The following is a 26,220-nucleotide window of genomic DNA, read 5'->3' on the forward strand; positions in this document are numbered from 1 at the left end:
AGATCTTGTTTCAGGTCCATCTGTTTAAAATTACACACACAATTATATGTGTATATACTTAAGCCTCCATAGCTCCATAATTTATTTAAGATCAGAGCCAGTATAATAATATATACATACAAGATTGTTTAAAAAGAAAATCACAATGGTTGTTTTTATTGGTTCACACACACAAGCAATAAATGTGAGTAACAAAAGAAACTGCATATAAAATCTGACTATAATTAACTATGTAAGCAAAATACTTTTTTCCCAGGTTTGTCAAGTATCTTCCTTGAATAGATAATTTAACTTTATACTATTTCAATCTTGGGTCTGCATTCCCACCGTTCTTTTTTTTAATACAAAACAACCCTCTCCCTATAATGTAAAATTTTAATCTGTAAAAATGTATTTTTCATAAGTTTGGGATTCCAACTGTTACATATTGCCTTCTTTGCAGATCTCAGCATCATAACTAAAGGACTTTGAAACATAGCCAAATTTACTTTCTATATTAAATAATAAGGCCAAGTTTACATTGAGGAACATAAGTTAAAGGAGAAATACCTTTAGCTTTAGAGAGAGAACTATATTATAAAATAAAGACATTAAGACTCAGGAGTACTGGTACTCGTTCTCAAGAATGAGTTCTCCCAATATATCATCAAACATGACCACGTTTCTTACATCATAAAAGATAAATTTGTTTTTTTAATCTTTTTCACCCTGAACATCTTACCTGTTTTAATAGATTTTGACCTAAGTCCTTATATTAACATAGGCTATCCTAACACAAAGTAGACTTTGTTCTTCACTCCTACAGTACAGAGATTTCTTCAGGGAAAAAAAAAATCAGTAATAATATGCACACAGAGGTAAACATGAAATCACAAATACAATGCTTGACCAACACACAATGGCCTTTCATTTTTATGGTTGTGCCCTTAAAGAACTAAAAGAATTTATGTGATGTTTGAGACTGAAAAAACTAAAAATTTCTATTTTGTGGTTTACCTCGATATTGCAGCTTTTTCCATTATTTCTTGCTGAATGAGCCCAGATGGCTCAATGACATCCAGTATGATTATGCTCCACAACTTGTCTGATTTGGGCCTTTGCAACACAGCAGATTCATCCTCCACATGTCTCAGCCAAAACTCAAGTGTTCCTTTAGGAAAGTGACTGGCTTCAGATATGAGGTCCAGAGCAATACGATGCTGGTCTTTTTCCACAGAACTGTAAGGCTTAACCTGCCCGAGTGTGCCAGCAATTATAGGCAGAATAGAGAAACCTTCAGACACATCTAACACATATAAAGGTTCGGAGGTGCTCTGCACAGTGTTTTGCCTTCCAGTTCCTGAGCTCATTTCATTATCCTCACAGTGAGGATCCATCACCTGACACAGTTTTTCTGGAGTCAATGAAGAGAATACCTTCTTCATTGCCATTTTAAAGCCTTCATGATATGGGATGTTATTAAGTAAAGCAATTTCTGTGGATTCCAATACACATATTTGCTCTCCAGCATCTGGCTTGCTGGTCTGAAGGTTAGCCAGGGCACTACAGAGTTCAGCCTCCTTTCCCGAAGATAGTAAGTCTGTATCCTTAGTAAAACTTTTTGTAACTTCCATTTCTTGTTCCAAACTTAAAACACTGATACTTTGGATTCTTAGGTAACAGTCTTGACAAGATACTTCCATTGTCACATGATCTCCAGGCTTCATCCAGTAGTCTTCATTAATAAGAGAGAAATAGTATAACTGATTAATATGGAATGCTTGTTAGCCTGAAGATCACATAAACATCTCCAATCCCCCCATTTAATCCACAATTCTTTTAATAACTACAGAAAGGATTACATCTATTAATTTACTATTTTAAAAAACTAGGAAAATCTCACCAGCTTTACTAGGGAAAAACTAAAATTTGGAAATTCGATTAATTTGTACCATAACAGAAAGACTTAAGAGCTCTATTACTGGACTGTAACACTATCAGTATTATAGGTTTGTTTTGTTTTGTTTACTGCTATCAATAGGTACCACCATAGGGAAGATGGGTCAGGGAGGCGGGGCAGATGGCTGCAGGGAATTCTCAATCATCTTTGGTAATAAAGCTAACAAAACTAAAGAGAGACAAAATTAAGGAATCAGATGAGATTGGGCGCGTTCAGGGTGGTATGGCCATAGAAAAAATTCAGGAATCAAAATCAAATTTCACTTTAACTTAACATGACATTCTTTTCTCTAAGAAAAATTTTCAAAAAACAAGTCAGCATTCATCAGAATCCTGTTTGAAATATTTCTAATCAGTTAATTTTTAGATATTCTTGCATGCTTAGGAATTTCAAAGTGTAAGAAAGAACTATGTTCTACAAGTACTCTTTTCTATGAGTTTCACATGTGGTAAAACTTTACAATGAAAATGAATAATCATAATACCTTCTCATCAGCTCTAGAACCAGTTAAAAGTACAAGTTGTTATTCTTACATTTAAACATTTTAAATGACTCTTCTCCAAAAATACTTTTTAAAAAATGACAATTCGAGCTGGGTTTGTGACTCAGCAGTAGAGCCTAGCATGTTCAAGGCCCTGGGTTCAATCCTAAGCATCACATAAAAATAAATAAATAAAAGTTATAAAAAACAATTGATAAAAAATATTTTTTTAAAATGACATATAAGTTAACTCTGAGAGAAAATAAATATACAGATATAAAATATATGTTTGTGTGTGTGTGTGTGTATAATTTATTGAGTGCCAATCACTGTGGTAGACATTTCATACCCTTTATCTCTAATAATTCCTACAATAATACTGCTAAACGTAGACAGTGCCATCTCATTTATATATATATATCACAACAAAAATGGAAAAATGACTAGCAAGGCGAGTCTACAGGGAGTCAGTAAGTAGCAGATTTGAGATATGAATCCAAATCTACCAATTAAAAACATCACACTAGCCACACACTATACAGATCCATAACTTAATGACCTTGTCAAATTAGATCCTTAGGAGACTAAAACGAAATGTACTGCCTTTCTACTTAAAAAGGGTAGAGCTTTTCTATATAATTCAACTGCTGTAAACTCACTGAAACTCATCAAATTGCTGTAAAAAAAAATTTCCACACAAAAATTATCTTTAATACAGAACTTCCTTAGTAAATTCATTCATCCATGAACTCCCTGAAGTGCCAGCTTTTGTTTATTAGTATGTGCATATTTATGACTGAGTCTCCACAGATGTTATCAGATACATCAAGGGGTTAAAACTCCTACACTAAAAGCATTTTCCAATACTTTCCATTAAAAACACAAACAACAGCAAAAACAGCATTTCTTTCACTTACTGATAACTAAAAAACCAGTGATAAATATTCTTGAGTGGTATGTAACAGAGTTGGTTTTAATCTCTCTTCTTTAACTACTTATATTAATTATGTATATCTACTTTTGAAAAAAAAAAAAACTTCTCAAAGATTTAACCAACTTCCCTTGACTGAAAACTTCATATCCAAAGTTTTATGAGTTTTGTTTTTTCCCTTTTTAGTCATGATTTGAATACTCAGAGCATTCAAGCAACACTTTTTTAAAAAAACAAAACAAAAACTAGACAAGACCTACCTGGAAGGTCCTGCACAGGGTAAACAGCCTGTTCCCAACATGTTTCCTCACTAGGACTTGTGGATAAACTGTGTTCATCATCGAGCTGAAGCACAAACCAAACCACAACAGCATCTAATGTGCCTTCTTTAACAACAGGAATAGTAATTGAGTCAGGTTTTTTAGTTGCAAGACTTTTTAATTCCTTAGAGAAAAAAATGTAAAATGAATGAGAGGATTTCATACATTGAACATCCCTGAAATAGCCTTCCCAGCACTCTGAAGCAACCAGTAACGTGGATATCTAAAACCACCTCAAGACTACTGGATCAGGAGTTTTGATCTGTTATATTAGAGTATCACTCAGCTACTCAAAGAATAGGCAGATAGACATCACCACTGCAAGAAATTTCGTGATATATTGGATGACAAAGCAAGTAGCAAAGTCACAAGAATTATTTTGTTTAAAAAGGGATGATGGTGGCCTAGGGTTGTGGCTCAGCCACAGAGCACTGGACTGACACGTGCGAGAGCCTGGGTTCGATCCTTAGCACCACATAAAAATAAATAACTAAAGGTACTGTGTCCAACTACAACTAAAAAAATAAATATTTTTTTTAAAAAAAGGTGTATAAACAGAAAATTCTAGTCTGAAAGATGCACTCCAAACTCCTGACCTGAGGAAGAGGGGCCAAGATTTAAAAAGGGAAGAAAAATACCAGAGCTTTTTCATTTTCAATTCTGTATGGCTTGAAAGTATTGTTAAACAGGCAGGTGATGCTTTCAAAATTAAAACCTTAATAATGTATATGGCAAAGAAAAATTAAAATAATAAAAGGATAGCTTTGAGGTAATCAGCAACTACAATGGTGTTATTCCCTATTGGAATGTTGCTCAGATTATATACTTATACTTTCAGTCTTCCTAACAATTATACTTAGGAAGAAGACTGCTCTGCCTCAGGAAGCAAAACCAAAATATTAAAATTAGTTGGAGAATACCTCAATAATAACCAAACAACAGTTATTAGAGGATAAAGCTTCTATTAAATTTTTTAAATCTTAGGCTAAAATGACCTTCACAAAATCTTCGGTCCCCAGGTGGCTTCATCTAAAACATCTGTATACTTGAACATTTAACCTTAATTAAAGAGCTTCATGGAGCTGGGGTTGTAGCTCAGGGTAGAGCACTTGCCTGGCATGTGTGAGGCCCTGGGGTTTGATCCTCAGCACCACATATAAATAAATAAATAAAATAAAAAATCTATTTACAACTAAAAAAAAAAGACCTCATAAAAGCGTTCTATGTGGCCTTTCTCAATTTCTACCACATACACAAATACAAACTAGGGTGATCAATTTGCCCTGCTTTTCTTAAGACCACCCTAGTTTTAAAACTGAACATCCTCTGTCTCAGGAACTCCTCAGTCCTGGGCAATGGAATGGCTAGTCACCATAATGCAAATTTAATCTTGAAATTTGGATTAGTGTTCATTTCAAGGAATACTATTAGTTTAAAAAGGCATCATGACACAGAGAGAAAAAAAAAAAAAAAAACTTGGTCTAGAAGTCTTGCCCTTGCATTTTCATGCTGAATATTCTGGCAGAAACTGTTTAATGTGATAAATAGTTTCCTCATCTGGAAATGGGGTTGTAGCTCAGTGGTGAAGTGCCTGCCTTGCACATGTGGGGCACTGGGTTTGATCTTCAGCACCAGAGAAAAATAAATAAAATAAAGGTACTGTGTCCATCTACAATTAAAAAAAAAGTTTCCTCATCTGTATAGCACAAGGATAATTCTAATTCTTCTGAAACATGGTGTTAGAGCTCTCTAAGACAAATGTGAAAGCATTTGGCAAACTATATATCCCAATAAATCTTAGGAAATTTTTATTTGTGCTTGAAGTGAGTGAATAATTTCAGGAGGGAATTCTAATTACTCTCTTATCAATTCTTTATATATCAGAAGCAAAATCTTATGCAAACTCATAAAAATAAGATTGTCCTATCCATTAAACAATGCATGAAATTTAATGCTTAAAAATCATAATTGAATTTTTTTGTTTTTTTACCTGAAGATTGTTAAAATCTACTTTCATAATTTCAAAACACTCTGTCAAAGCCAAATATCCTCCAGGAACTCGACTCATCTTTTCAGTTGTATAAGGTTCAACTGTTTCTTCATTATCTATATAAGAATAAGCTGGACTCTGAAATTTCACATTTTTTGGCAAATGGATACCAACAATATCCTTAAGGCCTACTCTGTTGAGAGACAAAATAAGGGAAGTAGGTGAGAAAGATTTTTCTTTTACATCAAGTAATATCATCTAATATTGAGTCATAAAAAATACATATAAAAAATGAAATAAGATATCATGGGCATAGGTTTCTTAAATTATGTACATAATCACTAGCTATAAAAGACAACAAATGACAGTAAAGAACTTCTGCTCAGAAAAGGACATCCTAATAAGTAAAAATAAAAATCACTGAATGAAAATATTTGTAATACACATATTCAATCAAATTTTAGACACTTCACAGAAGAACACATCTAATCAGGTGGCATACACTTGTAATTCCACCCAAAGAAGCCAGAGGCTGAGACAGAAGGATGGCAAGATCAAAGCAAATTAGCAAGGCACTAAGCAACTTACTAGGACTGTCTAAAAATAAAAAGAGCAGGATATGTAGCTCAATGGCAAAGTCCCCTAGGTTAAATCCCCAGTACCAGGGGGAAAAAAAAGAACAAATCCAGTAAGTACATTAACAGTTGCTTGGCTTCAATAATCCCCAGGGTAATGAAGTAAAAACCATAATGTATAGTACACAACCCCTAGAAGGGGAAAAATAAAAGTCAAGTTTTATTTGTTCATGTGTTGATGAGGATACAGTCCCATACTACTTGTAGGAACATAAATTAGTAAGTCCACTTTGGAAGATGGTTTTGCAGTACCCACTCAAGTGAAACATATCTATTAGAGAATCACCCTTAACGTGGTATTTGGCTTTTCCACTTCTGGGACTATAGCCAAAGAAATTCATACATTAAAAGAACATTCAGGAATGTGTGTAGCAATAATATTTTACCAAGAGTCCACTGATACAATTTAAATGTCCATAAATAGTGAAACAGACAAATAAATATATTGTAATATATTCATATAATGGAATTTTATGTTCAACAAACTGAGCCTAACAACATGGATATGTTAGACAAAAGAAACAAGGCATACACACACACAATCACACTATATAGTTTAATCTGTGTAAAATTCAAAAGAAGCAACACTAATGTGTAGTACTGGAGGTCAGGATAATGGCTACTTTTGAGGGAGCAGAGAATGGCAAAGGAAAGGGATTCTTCCTGGAGACTTTCCAGGATGGTAGTAATGTTCTGGTCCCTGATCTGAATACTGGTTACACAGGTATATATCAATTTCATGAAAATTCACAATTGTATAGGTTATGCATTTAGTATAAAGATGTCTGTGTCAATAAATTTACATTGAAAATAACATTCCATGACCATTTTGTAAAAAGAAAACACTCCAACCTCATCTCACCTCACAAGCTTTTTTTTTTTTTTTTTTTGGTGGGAATGCTGGGGATTGAACCCAGGGGCTTGTACATTCAAGGAAAGCACTCTTCCAACTGAACTATATCCCTAGCCCCCAGAAGCATTTATGTTTTAGTCTATTTGCCTTTATAAAGTTATAGAAGTTTAGTTCCCTTCTAGAAATTTTTTTATTATACTCTCAAAAAAAGGAGTCATCAAATAAAATTAAGAATTTTAATAACTTAAGTCACAAGTTATAAAAACAAAAAAGATGTGACAAATAAGTTCCTTTTAGTTTATTACAAAATACATGAATATAGACTTACTGCTACAACTTCATATAGAAAGAGAATGTCAACCTTCACAGTACTCCTATCCTTATTTCTTCACTGGTGTTTGATGCATATCTTTCCATACCTTCTTCTTTACATTTGAGTGTAATATGTACATATATTGCTCAAATATATATAAAGATACATTACACATATTTTACTTTGCTCTTAACTTTTTAATTTTGTAAATTATTTTAAATCTATAGACAACTTTCCCAGACAATATAAAGAACTCTCATACCCTTTAACCAGAATTTCTCATACCGTGTTTTTTGATATTTTGCCACATTTGCTTTATCACACTCTTTATTTTCTTCTAAATTATCTGAAAGCAGGTTGCATTCACCATGCCTATTCATCCCTCAACAGATACACTTTCAGTGTATATTTATTACAAGTAAAGATATTCTCTTAATCACCATAGTTACCAAATCAGTATTTTCCAATCTATAATCCACATTCAATATCTCTCAACTATCTCTTTAATCTCCTTTAATGTGGAGATTTAATGTTCCTTATCTTTGCTTTTTCTCTCTCATGACAATGAAATTTTTTAAGAAGGTAGTACATTTTTTGGCTCCATCTTGACTTTGTCTATGGTTTCCTCATAATTAGGTGCATACTTCTGGGAGGCAATACTATCTATATAAAGGGGGTTTCCTCACCAAGAATCTTAGCTTGGTCACTTGGTTAAAATGCTGTATGGTTTCTTCACTACACATTTACAATTTTCCTTCTGTAATAAGTACATTTGAAAGATACTCTAAAACCACTGAATACCCTGCTTCTCATTAAATTCCTTCCCTTGACTTAAGAGTCAATTCTTGATTCTTGCTTCTATCATCTGTGCATGAGGATTGCATAATAGTCATTCTGCATCATTTTTTTTCTGTATTATTAGTCAGCATTCCACTGTAAGGAAAAGGTATCTTTTACCCCCATATATTTATTTATAATCTGCATATTATAAGCAGAGATTCATGAACTCTCATTCAATAGCTTCAATCTTAAACAACAGCTCTTACTTATTTTGGTACTTAAACTGTCCCAGATTTGACCAGTGGTTAACCCTTCAAACATGCTCCTGTGTTCCTTTAAAATTCCCAGGATGATCATGATGATGATGATGATGATGATGCTTTTAGCATTTTCTTGCTTTTTGACACAAGATGTTTTAGAATCATCTTGAATCTAACATGCCCTAATCCTAGAATCAGCCATTTCTCCAAGGAGATATAAGGTCCTGAATCTTGCTCCTAGGATTATGCCTTATCAGATTCATATATGGAATACCATAAACTTGTTCCCTTGCTGTTCATGTACCTTGGCTAATTCTTTTGGACACTTGTATAATATTATAATAGGTGACTGTTCTAATCTATTAAATATTTTCTTGTTGATAAACATTCAGATAGGTTTTTGTTTTTGTTTTTTTCAGTTATAGTAATACAGTGAATACCCCTGTACATTAATCATCATACACATAAATGAGTGTTTGTCAGGAGAGATTCCAAAATGCAGAAATGCAGTGCCAAGGACTTATAAACATCTCTAATTTTTTGTTAGAAAATACCAAATTGAGCTACTAAAATGTTGCGCCCAAAGTGTGTAAATTTTCCCCACATCTTCAAAAAAGCAGTTAAAAATATTATCCCATCCAATTTCCATTCTGACAATTATATTCCTTCTTTGTTTTAAGTTACAAAATTTTTACCTCAGTTTGTCACCTGTCTTTAAAAGTACTGTATATTTTACAGACTGATTTTTTTTCTTTTTAATGTAGTCCAATCTGTCAAGATTTTATGGCTTCTGGATACTACCCTGTTTTGCAAGATCTTACTGAATTAGAAGTAAGGATCTGTTTTCCCCAAATGAAGCTAATACCACATTTACTGATCAGTTTGCTCTTTCCCTACTAATTTGAAATACTATACCTGAAATCTACAAAGGCCTTGTGCATCACAGGCCTTTGAAATTTTTTACTATCACTCATGCACTTTCCTCTGCATCAATACATTATTGATTTTATTCCTAGGTTTTTATAACCAAAAGGTGAGTTTCAGCTTTCTCTGTTATTTTTAAATATTTGTTTGCTCAGGTAAGCAACAGATTCAGCTGATTAGGTTCCCTGAGGTAATTTTATAATTATGATTTACAAACATTTCTGCCAGGTAAAACAATTGCACTCAAATATATCTTTTTCAGCATCTTTCTTCACCAACCTCAACCCACACTGCTCAATTTCAAAAACACAAATTCTGGACCTGACTCACACAGAGCTACTCAATCAAAATGGACGGCATTTTCAACATTACAAAAGCTCCTCTATGTTTGTTTGCACTCACTCACTCATTTGCTATATAAGTAAATCAACAATGAAATTACCCTTTTTCAAAATAGTAGATATCAGCTATGTAATTTCTATTTTGCTCAGGCCAACGATTTTAGTGGTTTTCCTATAAAATGTAAGAAGGAACTATTGAAGGCATGTTATAGCAAGAAATCTCAAGGAGACACAGCCTAGCTTTTCTGGTGGGCAGGGCAGCCACAAATGTTCAGAGTTGAAAAGTGTACATCCCTTTAACTCAGAAATCTCTTACAAAGGAATCTATTCCAAGAAAATAATAGACAAGACTGCAAATATGCTTATCCTGGGCCTTAAAAGGAGAAAAGCAGAAGGCCAGGCATGGTGGCTTATGCCAGTAAATCCAGCAACTCCAAGGCAGAGGCCAAGGGACCACAAGATAGAGGCCAGAACTGACAACTTAGTGAGGCCCTTGCAACTTAGTGACACCTGTCTCAAAATTACAAAAACTGATAGGTATGTAGCTTAGTAAAGAACCCTTGGGTTCAATCCCCAGCACCAAAAACAAAGAGGCAGAAAAGAGGAAGCAACCTAAAAATGTTAAACTCATAACATTAAGAAATTGATTTTTAAAAAATCACAAACCAACTCTATTAACATGAAGAGGCTCACAAATAAAGAGCAAATATACTGGTATTTTGGAACAAAATTAAGTTTACACACATTTATTTACAAACAGTTGACATTCAACCTGTACACTATCATTCAGCCAGTTTGCTAATTAAGCACTGTATGGTTGGTATCTTGTGCCCACCAATCCTTAAACATTCTTGTTATCATCCAGTAATGAGAGACAAAAAGATTAAGGAACAATATGCAATAAAAATGAATTGTAGTTATTTACTGGTGAGGGATTTAGGATGATTTTAATTTTCTTCTTTTATTCATTAATATTTCCTAAATTATTATTAAGTTATTGGGGGGAAAGAACTTCTTAGATCCTAAAATTTCATCCCTCCCAAACACTAATCACAACATTAATGAAGTTATCAAGAAAAATAAGCCAACAACTACAATTCATTCCCACACTAGTAGTTTTAATTCCAACTTCATCTGAAATCATTCTGAAAATATTCTGTACATAAATCTATTACACAACTAAAGGACACTATGTTGTACCAATAATTTTCCATTTTAAAAAAGAAGCTGGCTTTATGGGGCTGGGGCTGGGGCTGGGGCTGAGTGGTAGAACACTTGCATAGAATGTGTAAGGCACTGGGTTCAATTCTCAGCACCACATAAAAATAAAATAACGGTCCATCAACCACTAAAACATATATTTAAACAAGAAAAGGAGCTGGCTTTAATTGTAGAAGTTTATTTTAAAACAAAATTATTAAATAGGCAAAAATAAATTAAGCCTAAACGTATGAATTTCAAGGTCAAAAAACTTCAGATCCAAAGAGAAGGAGAGAAAACTCAAATTACTAACATAAGTGATGAAAAAGGAAATATCACAACAGATGCTACAGAAAACAGAATATAATAGAAATTATTTTGAAAACTTGTACTCCTATAAAATAGAAAATATCAAAGGCAATGACAAATTTCTAGAGTCATATGATTTGCCCAAATTCAATCAGGACTATCTACACAATTTAAACATATCTATTTCCAGTGACGAAACAGAAGATGCCATCAAAAGCCTACGAACCAAGAAAAGCCCAGGACCAGATGGATACACAGCCAAGTTCTACAAGACCTTTAAAGAAGAACTAATAGGGGATGGGATTGTGGCTCAGCAGTGGAGCACTCGCCTAGCACAGGCGGGACCCGGGTTCGATCCTCAGCACCACATAAAAATAAAGGCATTGTGTTGTGTCCATCAACACCTAAAAAATAAATATTAAAAAACAGAAGTTTAAAAAAAATTTAAAAATAAGTAAAAGAAGAAGAACTAATATCAATACTTTTCAATTTATTTCAGGAAATAGAAAAAGAGGAAGCACTTCCAAACTCATTCTATGAGGCCAATGTCATCCTGATTCCAAAACCAAGCAAAGGTAGGTACATCAAAGAAAGAAAATTTCAGACCAATTTTTCTAATAAACATAGATGCAAAAATTCTCAATAAAATTCTGGCAAATCAAATACAAAAATATATCAAAAAGATAGTGCACCACAATTAAGTGGGGTTCATCTCAGGAATGCAAGTTTGGTTCGACATACGGAAATCAACAGATGTAATTCATCACATTAAAAGACTTAAAGATAAGAACCATATGATGATCTCAATAGATGCAGAAAAAGCATTTGACAAAATATAGCACCCCTTCATGTTCAAAACACTAGAAAAATTAGGGATAACAAGAACATAACTCAACATTGTAAAAGCTATCTATGCTAAGCCCCAGGCCAAAATCATTGAAAACAGAGAAAAATTGAAGGCATTCCTCTGAAAACTGCAATAAGACAGGGATGCCTTCTTTCACCACTTCTATTTAACATAGCTCTTGAAACACACTGGCCAGAGCAATTAGACAGATGAAAGAAATTAAAGGAATACACGTAGGAAAGGAAGAACTCAAATTGGCACTATTTGCTGATGAAATGATTCTATACCTAGAAGATCCAAAAACCTTCTAGAACTAGTAAATGAATTCAGCAAAGTAGTAGGATATAAAATCAACACCAATAAATCAAAGGCATTTCTGTAATCAGTGACAAATCCTCAGAAAGGAAAACTACCCCATTTACAATAGCCTCAAAAAAAAAAAAAAAAATACAATACTTGGGAATCAACCTAATGAAAGAAGTGCAAGATCTCTACAACGAAACTACAGAACACTAAAGAAAAAAACGAAAGAAGACCTTAGAAGATGGAAAGATCTACCTTGTTCTTAGATAGGCAGAATTAATATTGTCAAAATAACCATACTACCAAAAGCACTATATAGATTTAATGTAATTGCAATCAAAATCCCAATGACATTCCTCATAGAAATAGAAAAAGCAGTCATGAAATTCATCTGGAAAAATAAGAGACCCAGAACAACCAAAGCAATCCTTAGCAAGAAAAGCAAAGCAGGTGGCATTACTAAACCAGACCTTAAAACTATACTACAGAGCAACAGTAACAAAAACAGCATGGTATTGGCACCAAAATAGACTAGTAGACCAATAGAACAGAATAGAGGACACAGAGACTAACCCACCATAATTAGTTATATTATATTAGACAAAAGCACCAAAAACATACATTGGAAAAAAGATAGCCTCTTCAACAAAAAGTGCTGGGAGAATTAGAAATCCATATGCAACAAAATGAAATTAAACCCCTATTTCTCACCATGCACAAAACTCAACTCAATATGGATCAAGGACCTAGGAATTAAACCAGAGACCCTGCGTCTAATAGAAGAAAAAGTAGGCCCCAATCTCCATTATAACGGATTAGGCCCCTACTTCCTTGTTAAGACTCCTATAGCGCAAGAATTAAAATCAAGAATAAATGGGATGGATTCAAACTAAAAAGCTTCTTCTCAGCAAAAGAAACAATCAGTGAGGTGAATAGAGAGCCTACAGAATGGGAGCAAATTTTTTCCACTTGTACATCAGATAGAACACTAATCTCTAGGGTATATAAAGAACTCAAAAATAACACCAAAAAAATAAATAACCCAATCAATAAATGGGCCAAGGAACCAATCAGGCACTTCTCAGAAGATGATACACAATCAATCAACAAATATATGAAAAAATGTTCAACATCTCTAGCTATTAGAGAAATGCACATCCAAACTACTCTAAAATTTCATTTTATTCCAGTCAGAATGGCAGCTATTAAGAATACAAACAGGGCTGGAGTTTGACTCAGAGGTAGAGCACTCCCCTACCATATGTGAAGCCCTGAGTTCGATCCTCAGCACCACATATAAATAAAATAAAGATTAAAAAAAAAAAAAGAATACAAACAACAATACAACAATAAATGTTGGCAAGAATGTGGGGGGAGAGGCACACTTATACATTGCTGGTGGGACTGCAAAATGGTGCACCCAATATGGAAAGCAGTATGGAGATTCTTGGAAAACTGGGAATGGAATCACCTTTGGACTCAGCTATCCCACACCTTGGTCTAAAAAACAAGGACTTAAAAACAGCATGCAACAGGGACACAGCCACATCAATGGCAACCTAGATGCCCTTCAGTAGATGAATGGATAAAGAAAATGTGGTATTTATACACAATCTAATATTACTCAGCATTAAGAGAATAAAATCATGACTTTTGCAGGTAAATAGATGGAGTTGGAGAATATAATGCTAAGTGAAGTCAGCCAATCCCAAAAAACCAAATGCCAAATGTTTTCTCTGATATAAGGAGACTGATTCATAGTGGGGTTGGGAGGGGAAGCATGTGAAGATTAGAGGAACTCTAGATAGGGCAAAGGGGAGGAAGGGGAAGAAAGGGGGCAAGAGGTGTAAAAAGATGGTAGAATGAGATGGACATCATTTCCCTAAGTACACGTATGAAGACATGAATGATGTGAATATACTTTGTATACAACCAGAGATATGAAAAAATGTGTTCTATATGTGTAATGTGAATTGTAATGCATTCTGCTGTCATATACAAATAAGAATTTTAAAAACCCTTCAGATCCCCACCCAAATAAATATGCACTAAGTACTACAGTATTCTGCTTAAAATTATTATTTTTTAGTATTTAGTATTAAGTTACTTACCTATAATGTCTTCTTATCTCTGCACATTCTACTGCCATCCCATATATGACAGCACTTGCTGGTATAACTTTCCCATACTTATCACAATTACCATTTTCACCTTTGGTCTAAAAATATAGTAATAAAAATGACTATCACATGTATGCAATATACATGAATGAGAAGCAATGAAAATTAAAAAGAAAGGGTTCAAAATCCAACACCACAAAAAAAGAAAAAGAAAAAATTTAAAATAAACACTTTAAGAAATTTTTCAAAAAAAAATTTACTATGTATGTATGTACATTTTCTTAATATAATTACAGAGAAGGGAGGGAGGGAAAGAACTGTAAGTCTAAATAACACAGGACTTTGGGGTACAACTTTAATTTAAAAATCAAAATTATCATTATCTGCTTGAAAAAGAAATTGCTCTTCTTTTCAGCCTTTAGCTATTTTAAAACCAAATTAATTTCTGTAAATAGCAAAGTTTTATTCCATGTTAATATCCTTTCTTTCATAATAAATGTTATATATCTATGATTTGTGACCTACCACAGAGGATTTCAATACAAAATGTAAGAGTTAGTGCTGCCCAGTCAGCAGCCTGAGTTCAACAATCACCTTAAAACTCTACCAACCCAGCATCACTATACGCCCTTCTGGTGAGCTGCCAAAATTCCCAGCAGTGAGTGAAGAAGGACTGAAAGTACCTCCTTTTCACAACCATATTTAAGCATTCTATAGGAAGTTCCTCCACAAGGTAACACCAATTCCTATGAATTTCTTCCTGGAGTATTTTTTAACCTTTATAATGCTCATCTGGGCACAAAAATATATATTGTGTTATGTGGCTATTCAAAGGTTTTGGCATGGATTTCTTTCCAATTACACATTATGTACCTTGACAGTAGGAAATAAACTTCATATTGCTTTGCAAATGCTCTAGGGACTCAATAAATCTCTGCTGAAATAATGAATAATGAATTCTTAATGAAATTCAAATTTGTTTTCATGTTGCTTACCTTTGGCTGCAAAAGTAAATGCTCCCAAGCATGAATCAAACTCTCCACAATTCCTTCTCCAAATAAACCTGCATCGACAGTTTCGGTTACAACTAGGGACACTCTATAGAACGATTTTTTAAAGATACATGTAAGTAAAATAGCATGCTATTTATATAAAAATGTTCAAGCTGAGAGAAGAGAAAAATGAAGAGTATATTATAGAAGCAATCCACATGTAAATCTTTCTAATATATTTTATTTTAGTATCTAGCCTAAATTGTTGAGTAACTTGACTCTAATGTTCTTCATGTCCCTTTATGCTCCACTGGCTCCTTCCCATTAGTATGAGGGCAAGAGGGCTAACAACACCTGGCACTGCTGCCTGCTCAAGCTGTTCTTTGATTGCCTAAATCCTCAAGAGCTGTTTATGCCCACCGCCTTTCCTAGTCCCCTTCCCAATATCAAACAACTGGAGTGCTAACTCTAACACTGTATAAAAGTATTCTCTATTAACAATGACTCTTTCCTTATCAAAACAAATCATCTTTCTTAGTTATAATTTTTCTTGAGCTACAAATATTATTTAATGCCATTAAGAGCCTTTCCTTTCAAAAAGCCAACCTCTATCTTCTGTGATACTGCACAGCCCAACTTTGCCTCTTGCAAGTTTGACTGTGCCTCTCATTACTCAACATTTCTTTTGTCTTCACAAAATCCTCTTCCATGATTTCTGTCCATTCTTGGAAAATTCTACTCAAAAGATACTTCTAAATAATTCCTCCCTTCTCTGAACACCTTTAGCTCTTATCTCCAGTACCATGCATTTTTGTAGTCTGAAAATAAATGAACAGCTCTTATCTTCCTATCTGCAGGAATGCCTGTGGTATCCCCAACAGTGCTTAAACCCAATATTATACATATATACAGAAACATTCAGTATTTAGAGTTGCATACACTTAGAATATTTAAGGTATCTCAAAACATCTATCCAACATCTCAAAATCTAGCAGTCTGCTTAAGGTCAAAATGAATTAAGAGTATAGAACTTCTTATTTCCTGATAAAAGGTCAGTACACTTTTCTACACCTTTATCTGTTAAAAAAAAAAAAAATACAAATTGAATTAAAGTTAAGTTTGATTCATACTATGGAATTAACTATATCCCCCCCAAAATTCTTATGTTGAAGATCTAACCCCTAATATACCTGTATTTGAAAATAGAACCTTTAGGAATTAATTAAGACTAAATGAGATAAACAGGTGCCCTAATCCAATAGGTCTGGCTTCATTATCAAAGAAGGAACACTGGAGATCATTCTCTCAATCACATACGAATAGCCATGTGAAGATGTTGTTAGAAGGTAACTATTTGCAAGCCAGGAAGAGAATCTCACCTGAGAAAAGATCTGTGGTTTAAGCAACCCAGTCAGTGGTATTTTGTTATGCAGACTAAGATAATTCAGGACAGTGTCTTTTTTCCCTATAAAACGGATGCATACCTGTCTTAATAACCTAATAGACTTCTTTCATGAAAAACAAATATAAAACCATTGAAAAGTACACAAGTACTATGCAAACATCATTATATATGGAAGAAGACTGAAAAATAAATCAAAACTATCTTTAAAATAACAGTGTTAGACAAGATGATTCTTAAATATCTTCTAATTCTAAAATTTCATCATCCTCATAATACAGTTCATACTAATATATACTAAAAAGCCAAAACTTATAGGATTATTTTCAAAGCATTTAAAGGGCACAGGCCAAACTACATTGACAACTGATACTTCCAAAGCTCTCACTATAAACAAAGATAGTAACAGAAAATGTGATAAGTCCATTGACTCTAATCTGTTCAGGTTTTAAGTACAATTTTCAAATAGTTATTGATTATACAGTATTATTATCCATTTTTACAAATTAGAACGCTGAAATTAACAAAAGTAAAGGTCGTTTATATATTTTATTCCTTCCACAAATTTTTCTCAAGACTTTATCATATCTTTACAAAGACAGAATTTTTATCAGGTCTAGAAGCTAGAAAGGTATCTTAATTTTTTTAAAAAGCAGTGAATTATAGGGGCTGGAGTTGTGGCTCAGTGGTAGAGTGCTCGCCTAGCATGTGTAAGACCTGGGTTCGACCCTCAGTACCACATAAAAATAAATAAATAAAATATAGGTATTGTGTCCAACTACAACTAAAATAAATAAATAAACATTTTTTAAAAGCAGTATATAAATACTAAAATCAGTTTATAAAACAGTACCTTTCAGGAATGTGCTTTGGAATTTCTAAGTCAAGTGACTTCATATGTAGAAGTTTTATTCCTGCTTCCATCTTGTTTGCAGCCACTACATCACAGGCAAGTTCATACATGGTTTTAGATAATTCACAGGCATACACAGACTGTGCTCCAGCCTTTTTAGCAAACATGCTATTAAAAAAAAAAAAAGCGTTCCATCATATACACACACACACAAAAATCCACTGTATTTTTTCAAATTTCAATGGAATGCTTTAAACGTAGGCTTTTTCTTTTCTTTTTTAACACAACTATTACTCATTCTGCACTTTAAAAATGAACATTCTTGTCTAGACATATATCATGACATCTATTCTATTAAGAAGCACAACTGACATGAAAAACACAAACAGGCTTCATAAATTCCAATAGACTATTAATACAAACAATACAATTTCAATAATAATCCCAGGGCTGGGATTGTGGCTCAAGCAGTAGAGTACTCGCCTAGCAACTATGAGGCACTGGGTTCGATCCTCAGCACCACATAAAAATAAAATAAAGATATACAAAAAATAATAATAATCCCAAACTTCATAGTTTCTCCAGCCTTTGATAAAGTAAAAGCTATAAAGAAAAATACAGTAATAATGATTGTATGAATAACCCTAGCAAGATTAAGAGAAGTGACTGCTATTTTAAAATTCCAATGTCAAATTTTCTATATCTGGCAAATATTTGATGTGCATTAATATATATGTATATATAATTTAAACAACTATAACAAACCTCAGAATTCCAGTTCCCGCTCCAATGTCCAAAACACTTTTGAACCCTGAGCATACCGCCTTTTGGATTGCTGCATTATAAATCATATTTCTTTTGGTGTCATTAAGCATGATAAAGTGCCAGCGTTCCACCAGCCAGTTTGCGACACGATAAAAATTCTCCTTTGCATCACTGAAATCAGGGTTTAGCTTCACTGCTTTATGAAAATATCCAGCTGCTTCATCTCTAAAGCCCATTCTAGAGTAAAACAGTGAAAAAGACAAAATACATTCAACTCTGTGCTAGCAATTACTGCCTTTGTTCATGCCACTCACCTGGCCCATACCAACACTCCAAATCCTGAAGATAGGAAACTAATTCCTCTGGCAAGCTTTCTGTGGAACTGCAATTCTCAAGACTTCTTTCTTTTCTAAATATCTACTGTCTAAATGTGTCCCAGAACCTTAATAAGTACTTGAGTATGAATAAATATTGAACTAAGTTACAGAAGCAACTGTTACAGGCATCCTCCAATTAATCCACCTGCTGAAATACCAGTTTGTTCTAAAACCATTCCCTCTGTAAAACATACTAATGCCCAGGACTAGTGGGTCCTCTTTAGTGTGCCTGCAGACCTTTTCTCCCAGTACCTGAGTCAAATGGTCATTAAGAGTCAGCTGTATTTGCTGCCAGACCAGTTTATGGCAGTTGTACTGTTAAAGTCAATGTTTAATCTGCCAAAACTGTGTAGATCTACAATAATTTTCTGTTACATTGAGTTTATTCTGCAACACTGTCTTGTAATGTTATGAACACTGTGTGTGTATAATCTAGAAATATAATGGAATTCAAGAATAATTCCCCTTATCTAAACTTTTTTTAATATTTTTTAGTTGTAGATGAACACAATACCTTATTTTATTTATTTTTATGTAATGCTGAGAATCGAACCCAGTGCCTCACTCATGCTAAGCAAGCACTTTACCACTGAGCCAAAACCCCAGCCCCTTATCTAAACTTAAGAAAAAAGAAAACTCTAAATTAAAATTTTGTAGGCTTTTACTAATTTGAGGAATTATTGAAAGATTTTTTTAAATAAATTTCATTTAAATGGAAGGTTGCTAATTTGTAGAAAAGGTGCCTCATCAGGTTAGTTGTTAATATGAAAACAAAACAAGCCTCAGGTGACAATCTGCCTTATTTTCCTAATTATATTTTTTTCTGATTCTAATCATATTAGAAATTATCAAATATTTGTCTCTTAAAGGAGTAGTCATTGATTCCCCAGACCATGTTAATTAACACTGCTGTATCACTGGGACTAACAACATTTGATAAGAGTATTTTTTATACAAAACTCTTAAATGAATAAAAATTAATACAACCCAAAAAGGAAAGAAAAATACTAGAAAACAATTACTAGAATATGTTAAAATGATATTTCTTTAGAAAATAAAGCATTAATGGTGTTTCCTAAATAAGAGTCCTATTATTTTCCTAAATAAGAATTCTATTAATTTACACAAAGCAGTGAGCCCAGTTATTAAGGCAAATGAAAGAATAGATTTTGATTTCTTCCAGCTTTCCTAATAATAAAGTTCCCATGAAGAGTACACAAGAATTCCAATGTGGAAAAAAAAAAGTGTGTTCTATAGAAAGAAATCATATTTCACTTATAAAAACACTTATGTACACTCACATTAATACATAATATAAAGTCAATCTTCACTCACTTTTTCATCAACATTTTAAGCAACCTCAACAGAAAGGCATTCTATTCGGCAGCTAAAATGGATACGACTTGAATGGATATTACTTGTTTTCAACAAGTAATTGTTAACAAAAAATTCTATACATCAAAGCTGGGTGCAGTGACACATGCTCGTAATCCCAGCAGTTTCTCAGGAAGCTGAGGCAGGAGAACCACAAGTTCAAAGACAGCCTGGCCAACTTAGCAGGATCCTGTCTCAAAATGAAATATAAAAGTTATTTACAAAACATATGTCTCTATACTGAAATAAAAATGTATGTATAACAATGAGCTATTTAAACAATTAACTCTGAGAACTGCACAAATTATATATGTACCTTTCCCCAGAGCCCTGACCTTGTACTATTACTGTTCACTGAGTCAAATTAGAGGCTCACAGGCATTAAGACAAGTGTATCAAATTGATTACTGACAGTTAATAGAATCAAGATGTACTTAAGAGAAATTGTTGTCCCTTAAGAGCTCTGTAGTCCTTTATGAATGACACCAAATTTTAGGTGGATATGACTTGAATGGAGGAAGAGGCAATTAACAGGGAAATGCATAAAAATAACTAAAAGGAAAATGTAAAATGAGACTCATTAATTCATAAATTGTTACAAATTTATACAATAGCCATTTCCCAACTTGGCAGAACCATGATCTCACCATATTACTTTGAAATTTTCTAATTCAGAAGCAGAAGCGATGTTAACCTTTCATTGTATTTCTATATTTTCTCAAATCTTTTTATTCATGTGTGCTGGAATGCAAAAAGAGTTAACATGGCAAGTGGAACTAATAACCCTTTGAAAGGTCTGCTTACGAGGTTGGCTTTTGGCTGGTTTCTGGGATTCTGGGACATTTCCCCTGCCCTAACTAATAAGAGCAGCTCACAGTTTGTACAAATAGTGTGATTCATGCTGAATATCTGCTTTTCTTCTGGGAGTCTAGAACTTTGGTATATGTTACACAGAAGGTAGATACCCAAATGTCCTAAACACCCACAAAAACATTGGATATAGAGTTTCTAATGAGCTTCCCTGATTGGCAACATTCCACTTGTGTTCATTACATGGTGAAGGAAGTATACCCAAGGTGACTTCACTGAGAGAGTACCTTGGGAGAGTTGCACCTGGTTTCCTTCAGACTGCCCCATGAACCTTTCCCCTTTGCTAATTTTGCTTTATGTCCTTTCACGATAACAAATCATAGCCATGACAACTATATACTGAGTCCTGTGAGCCATCCTAACAAATCAGCAAACTTGGGAATGGTCTGAAAGACTCCTAAGATAGCCAGTTATTGACTTATTACTAAATTCTCCCCTTTTGCCTGCGGTGCATAAAAATGTATCTCGCTCTTTAATATTTTTCCAACCATCATTTAAAAAATGCTGGGGACACTACAGGAGGAAAGGGTTTTGCTTCCAGGTCCTAGAGTCCTAGAATCACAGGGCTTCTCCAGCATCAGGCTCCTGAGGGAGGCAACAGTACTCAGTGATTGGTTGCATCCCCCAAGAATCCCCCTCCTGGGTGCTTTTGTAACAGAATGTCTCCAATTTGATACTTCTCCATGAGACTCTCTAGCACCCCAACCAGCAAAATTCTAGCAAGTTCCAGAGAACCAAATGACAAGTTATCTGACACCCTGTGAATCACAGCTATGCCCTCTCAGCCCATTAGGTGGACTCTTCCTTGAATACTCTATCCTAGCCATAGGTGCAGGGATGATTATATAGTATTAAAACTGATATTCCATTTTATATCTGCTATTCTCATACTCTTTTAAGTTCTCTTGTTATTAGCTAATCCCTCATTACTTCAATCCCCTATAATGGTTAATTCTTTACATTAAGCTTCCCCTATTCAAATTACTGTATAATTGATCTCTGATTCAGACAGATACAGAATAATTCTTAACTAGAAATACAGAAATCATTACAAACCTGAAGAGATGTTCCCCCATACTATTGCAAATTACTTCATCATCAGGAAAGAGTTCCAAGGCCTGCTCATAGCAACCAAGTAAGTCTTGTGTTCGACTGAGTGCATCAAGCTCTTCAGCCCATTTCAAGAGCGTATACTGAAAAGTTTCCTTTAGAAACAAAGAAAAAAAGGTAGTCAATAGAGATGAAAGAATACAGAATACTGAAGATTCCAGAGACTGGAACTTACTATTAAACAATCATTTTAAGTCATTTAACTGTAGTAAGTACTGCTTACAAACACATACACAAATGAGGGAATTTTACCACCTACATGGCAATTATACACAGAACTAGACAATTTGGCCACTCTGTATATTCCTTCCATTCTTAGCTGCCATATCACTCTACTATTTCTCTTCTTCCTCCTTTTTTGTGGGCACTTGAGTTTGACTTTGTCCTTAGCCCTCTTGTCTTATCCATCCCCAATGCATTAATTATCACCTATGTGTTAATGGTGCTACACTTCCATCTCCAATTAAAACTCTCTCCTCTAGTCATCAGACTCATAAATATAGCTTCCTGCTAATCATCTCAACCAGACAGGCACTTAATTCCCATACTTCTCAAATTTAGTTTAATTCAAATATTCCACAGCAATCAGTGTGCAAAGAACTGGGGCCAAACCACAATGAAAACAACATAAATCTTGTCCCTATGCTGAGGCCCTACAGAGAAAATTCACAAATAATTTTGAAAATTTTCAAAATGTTCTAAACCGGATCCACCACATTCTTCAGAGGATCTTCAGAGGATTTAAGGTTTAGGTACCAATCAGCATCAACCCACAAAGTCGCCACCTTTTAATGTTATTTCAACTCCACATGTGATGTTTCATATTCAGCCAATCCTCACTCGATATCTTTAAATCTGTCCCCTCTTCTAAATACCACTGTTACAACCTAATTTGTTTCTTGTAATCACCTGTGAGACTACAGCAATCGCCTCCTCACTGTCACCCTAGCTCCATTCTCATCTCCCTCAAACCAATTTCCACATGGTAACACTGTGAAAAGATGCTGGATGTGGTGGCAGACACCTGTAACTCCAACAACTCAGCAGGAAGATCACAAATTCAAGGCCAGCCTCAGCAACTTAGGATGGCCCTGAGCAACTTAATAAAACCAATAAACAAATAAAAAGGGCTGGGGATAGTTTGGTGGTAAAGTACCCCTGGGTTCAATCCCCAACACACACACAAAAAAAGGCAACTCTGCAAAGAGAGTACACTTCTGACATTCCATGATATTTTAAGTCAAAAACTTCACATACTTTATACAGAAGAGCTGATATTTGAAGTTGAACATGAATGGAAATTACTACACAGACAATGATAAGAAAGGAGACTCAGTTGTGAGGGAAACACAGAAATTATATGAAATGATCAGAGGCTCTACAGATAAGTAGCCTGGTGCAGCCAGAGTGTGGGTATGGGAAACGGAGAGAGTGGCAGGAAATGAAATTTCTGCAAATGAAACTTTTGCTAAGAAATATGAACTTGATAGCCAGGTGTGGTGGTACATGCCTGTAATATCAGTACTTTGGGAAGCCGAGACAGGAAAACCACAAGTTCAAAGCCAGCCTCAGCAACTTAGCAACACACTAAGCAACTTAGTGAGTCCCTGTTTCAAAATAAAATATAAAAAAGAGTTGGGTGGTTAAGTCCCCCTGGGCTTAATCCCCAGAAATTATATATATATATATAAATTTTTTAAGAAATTTTATACAGGGCTGGGATTGTGGCTCAATGGTAGAGCACTTGCCTAGCATGCGTGAGGCACTGGGTTCGATCCTCAGCACCACACAAAAATAAAATAAAGGTTTCGTGTCCACCTACAAATAAAAGATAAATGTTTTAAAAAAATTTTATACACACACACACACACACACAAACACAAACTTCGTTCTGAAGGAAACAGAACCAGTTACTGAACCTCAATGAATGCCAGGTATTGCAATACAAATTTCATATATACTTTCTTTTTTTTTTTTTGGTACCAGAGATTGAATTCATGGGCACTCAACCACTGAGGCACACCTCCAGTTTTGTATTTTATTTAGAGGTCTCACTGTGTTGCGTAGCACCTTACTTTTGCTGAGGCTGGTGGCTAGCTTTTAATTTACGATCCTCCTGCCTCAGCCTCCTAAACTACTGGGATTATAGACATGTGCCACAGCACTGGTCCATATATACTTTAAAGATAGATACTGTCCCTGTGTACAGAAGAAACTAAAAAACAAAGAACTGAGGAAAGAGCACTTGGGTTGATTTATTACCCTAAAGACTCCTACACAAAGGGGCAAACTATCAACTTCTTCTGAAGAAGCCAGTTGCTCCTGAAATTTACACTAAGATAATTTGTGTCAACTATGAAAGTCTAGATGCTACTGACATCTAGTGGGCAGAGAACAAGGAACCTGCTAAAATATTCTACCAATGCACTGGATAGCCCCTCAAAGAAGTTTTTCCATTCAAAATATCAACAAGGTTGAGGATGAGAAACCCTAGGTTAAATTAAATTAAGCCAACTAGCTTGCAACTGAACACTGACTATGAAATTTAAGTTGAATCATTTTTCAAAATGTGGATTCTAAAACCATTTGGGAAAAAACAACACTATTTCAACAGAGTAACTGTTGCAAATAATAATTGAAACTAAAAGATGCATCATCAAACAATGATTACTTCAGGTTAACTGTACACTTTATTCGACTACAGAGACCCACAGTATTCCTTCTAAACAAAAATGCAAAGGCTCCACGACAGGGGCATGAGGGAGCACATCACCTAAGGCCTCATTTGGGATCCGAAGGCTGTGGGAACTTCAAGTGAAATGAACGTTTTGAAACAGAAGTGACATAGTTTTTGACTTTTGTACCAAAAAGCTGGCCGTGTTGAGACAGACTACAGGAAGGAAACCAGTAGAGAGTCCACTGCAACAATCTGCAGGTGGATTCTTGAACCAGGGTATAAAGGACAAAACAGTAAGAGCCGATAGGATTTTGGACATAATTTTTTAGGTGGAGCCGACAGGATTTTCTGCTGGCAGATCATGAATGTGAATAAAATTAAGGCTGCAAGGATGAACAATAAGTACTAATAGCAACTACCAGGTACCCAGGACCCTTCACCTGCCTGCCGTTTTTTGTTTTTAACTTTTTTACAAGAACGGAGAAGAGACCTCACCTTCACGTCGTCTTTCAGCTCCGGCGCCAGGCTGAGCACCAGGAGGTAGTGGGCATAAGCAGTGCCGAAGTCCTGGGCACCAAGACAATGTTCAGCGCTCTGCAAGGACCGCGACACCAACTCGTCCCGGCCGGCAGCCCCGGAGCCATTCCCGGCGCCCCGGCGAGGCCTGGACCTCGAGTTCGGCATGACGGAGTCACCGCTTGTACGACCGCAGAGAAGATGACTTTGCAAAGAGAATCAGAAAACTCTCTCGACGCCACACTTTCACGTGACTACAGCTGGACAACAACTACAGAAAAGTTACTCCGGCACAGCAGGTGAACGCGCCCACCCCGGTCTAGGCGGAAGCTCCGCCCTCTAACGGCCGGGCCGGAAGCGCGTGCGACGCGCACCGGGCAACAGCAGACGCAGACCGGCGGCGCGCGCAATGAGGACGTCAGCGCGCACGACTGTGTACGTCATCGTCTGCCCCGCCCTCAAAGGGAAAAGCGCGGCGTGGCCTGTGCGCGTGTGCTTGCGTAGATATATGCAGTTTTCCTCACGCTAGGCTTTTTCTTCCCTCGACCCGGCCGTAACCAAAGTTGTCTGTTGCCTCCTTTTTTTTCTTGCCTCCAGGAGTGGGTGGAAAGACCTGAGAGACACAGTCTGGCCTTTGTGAAGATGCTTAATAATCCGTATTGATTAGTGATGCCCCAAATCTCACAGTCGCCAAGACTGGGAAGAACCCGGAGATAAAAGCGCCTTGCGTGTGGCAGA

At 35.2% G+C, this 26,220-nt stretch overlaps 1 protein-coding gene across 3 annotated transcripts in view; it reads right to left on the reverse strand.

Moving 5' to 3' along the window:
- Prmt9 (protein arginine methyltransferase 9) overlaps nucleotides 1–25,850 on the reverse strand; it is a 44,173-nt gene extending 18,323 nt beyond the window's left edge. The window contains exons 1-9 of one of the 3 annotated variants that reach the window (XM_015484457.2): nucleotides 25,462–25,850; nucleotides 22,236–22,384; nucleotides 18,559–18,795; nucleotides 17,794–17,961; nucleotides 15,542–15,644; nucleotides 14,538–14,644; nucleotides 5,662–5,854; nucleotides 3,612–3,795; nucleotides 997–1,714 (exon numbers count right to left, since the gene is read on the reverse strand). In XM_015484457.2, coding sequence (XP_015339943.1) covers nucleotides 997–1,714; nucleotides 3,612–3,795; nucleotides 5,662–5,854; nucleotides 14,538–14,644; nucleotides 15,542–15,644; nucleotides 17,794–17,961; nucleotides 18,559–18,795; nucleotides 22,236–22,384; nucleotides 25,462–25,650 — 2,048 coding nt within the window. In that variant the 5' untranslated portion in view covers nucleotides 25,651–25,850. Of the gene's footprint in view, nucleotides 1–996; nucleotides 1,715–3,611; nucleotides 3,796–5,661; nucleotides 5,855–14,537; nucleotides 14,645–15,541; nucleotides 15,645–17,793; nucleotides 17,962–18,558; nucleotides 18,796–20,270; nucleotides 22,204–22,235; nucleotides 22,385–25,461 lie in introns of those variants that run through there. The other 2 variants (XM_015484458.2, XM_048813486.1) reach the window with 2 other exon arrangements.
- Between the last annotated feature and the right edge of the window lie 370 nt (nucleotides 25,851–26,220).

This window comes from Marmota marmota, unplaced genomic scaffold (genome assembly GCF_001458135.2).
Source record: "Marmota marmota marmota unplaced genomic scaffold, marMar, whole genome shotgun sequence".
Taxonomy (NCBI): Eukaryota; Metazoa; Chordata; class Mammalia; order Rodentia; family Sciuridae; genus Marmota; species Marmota marmota.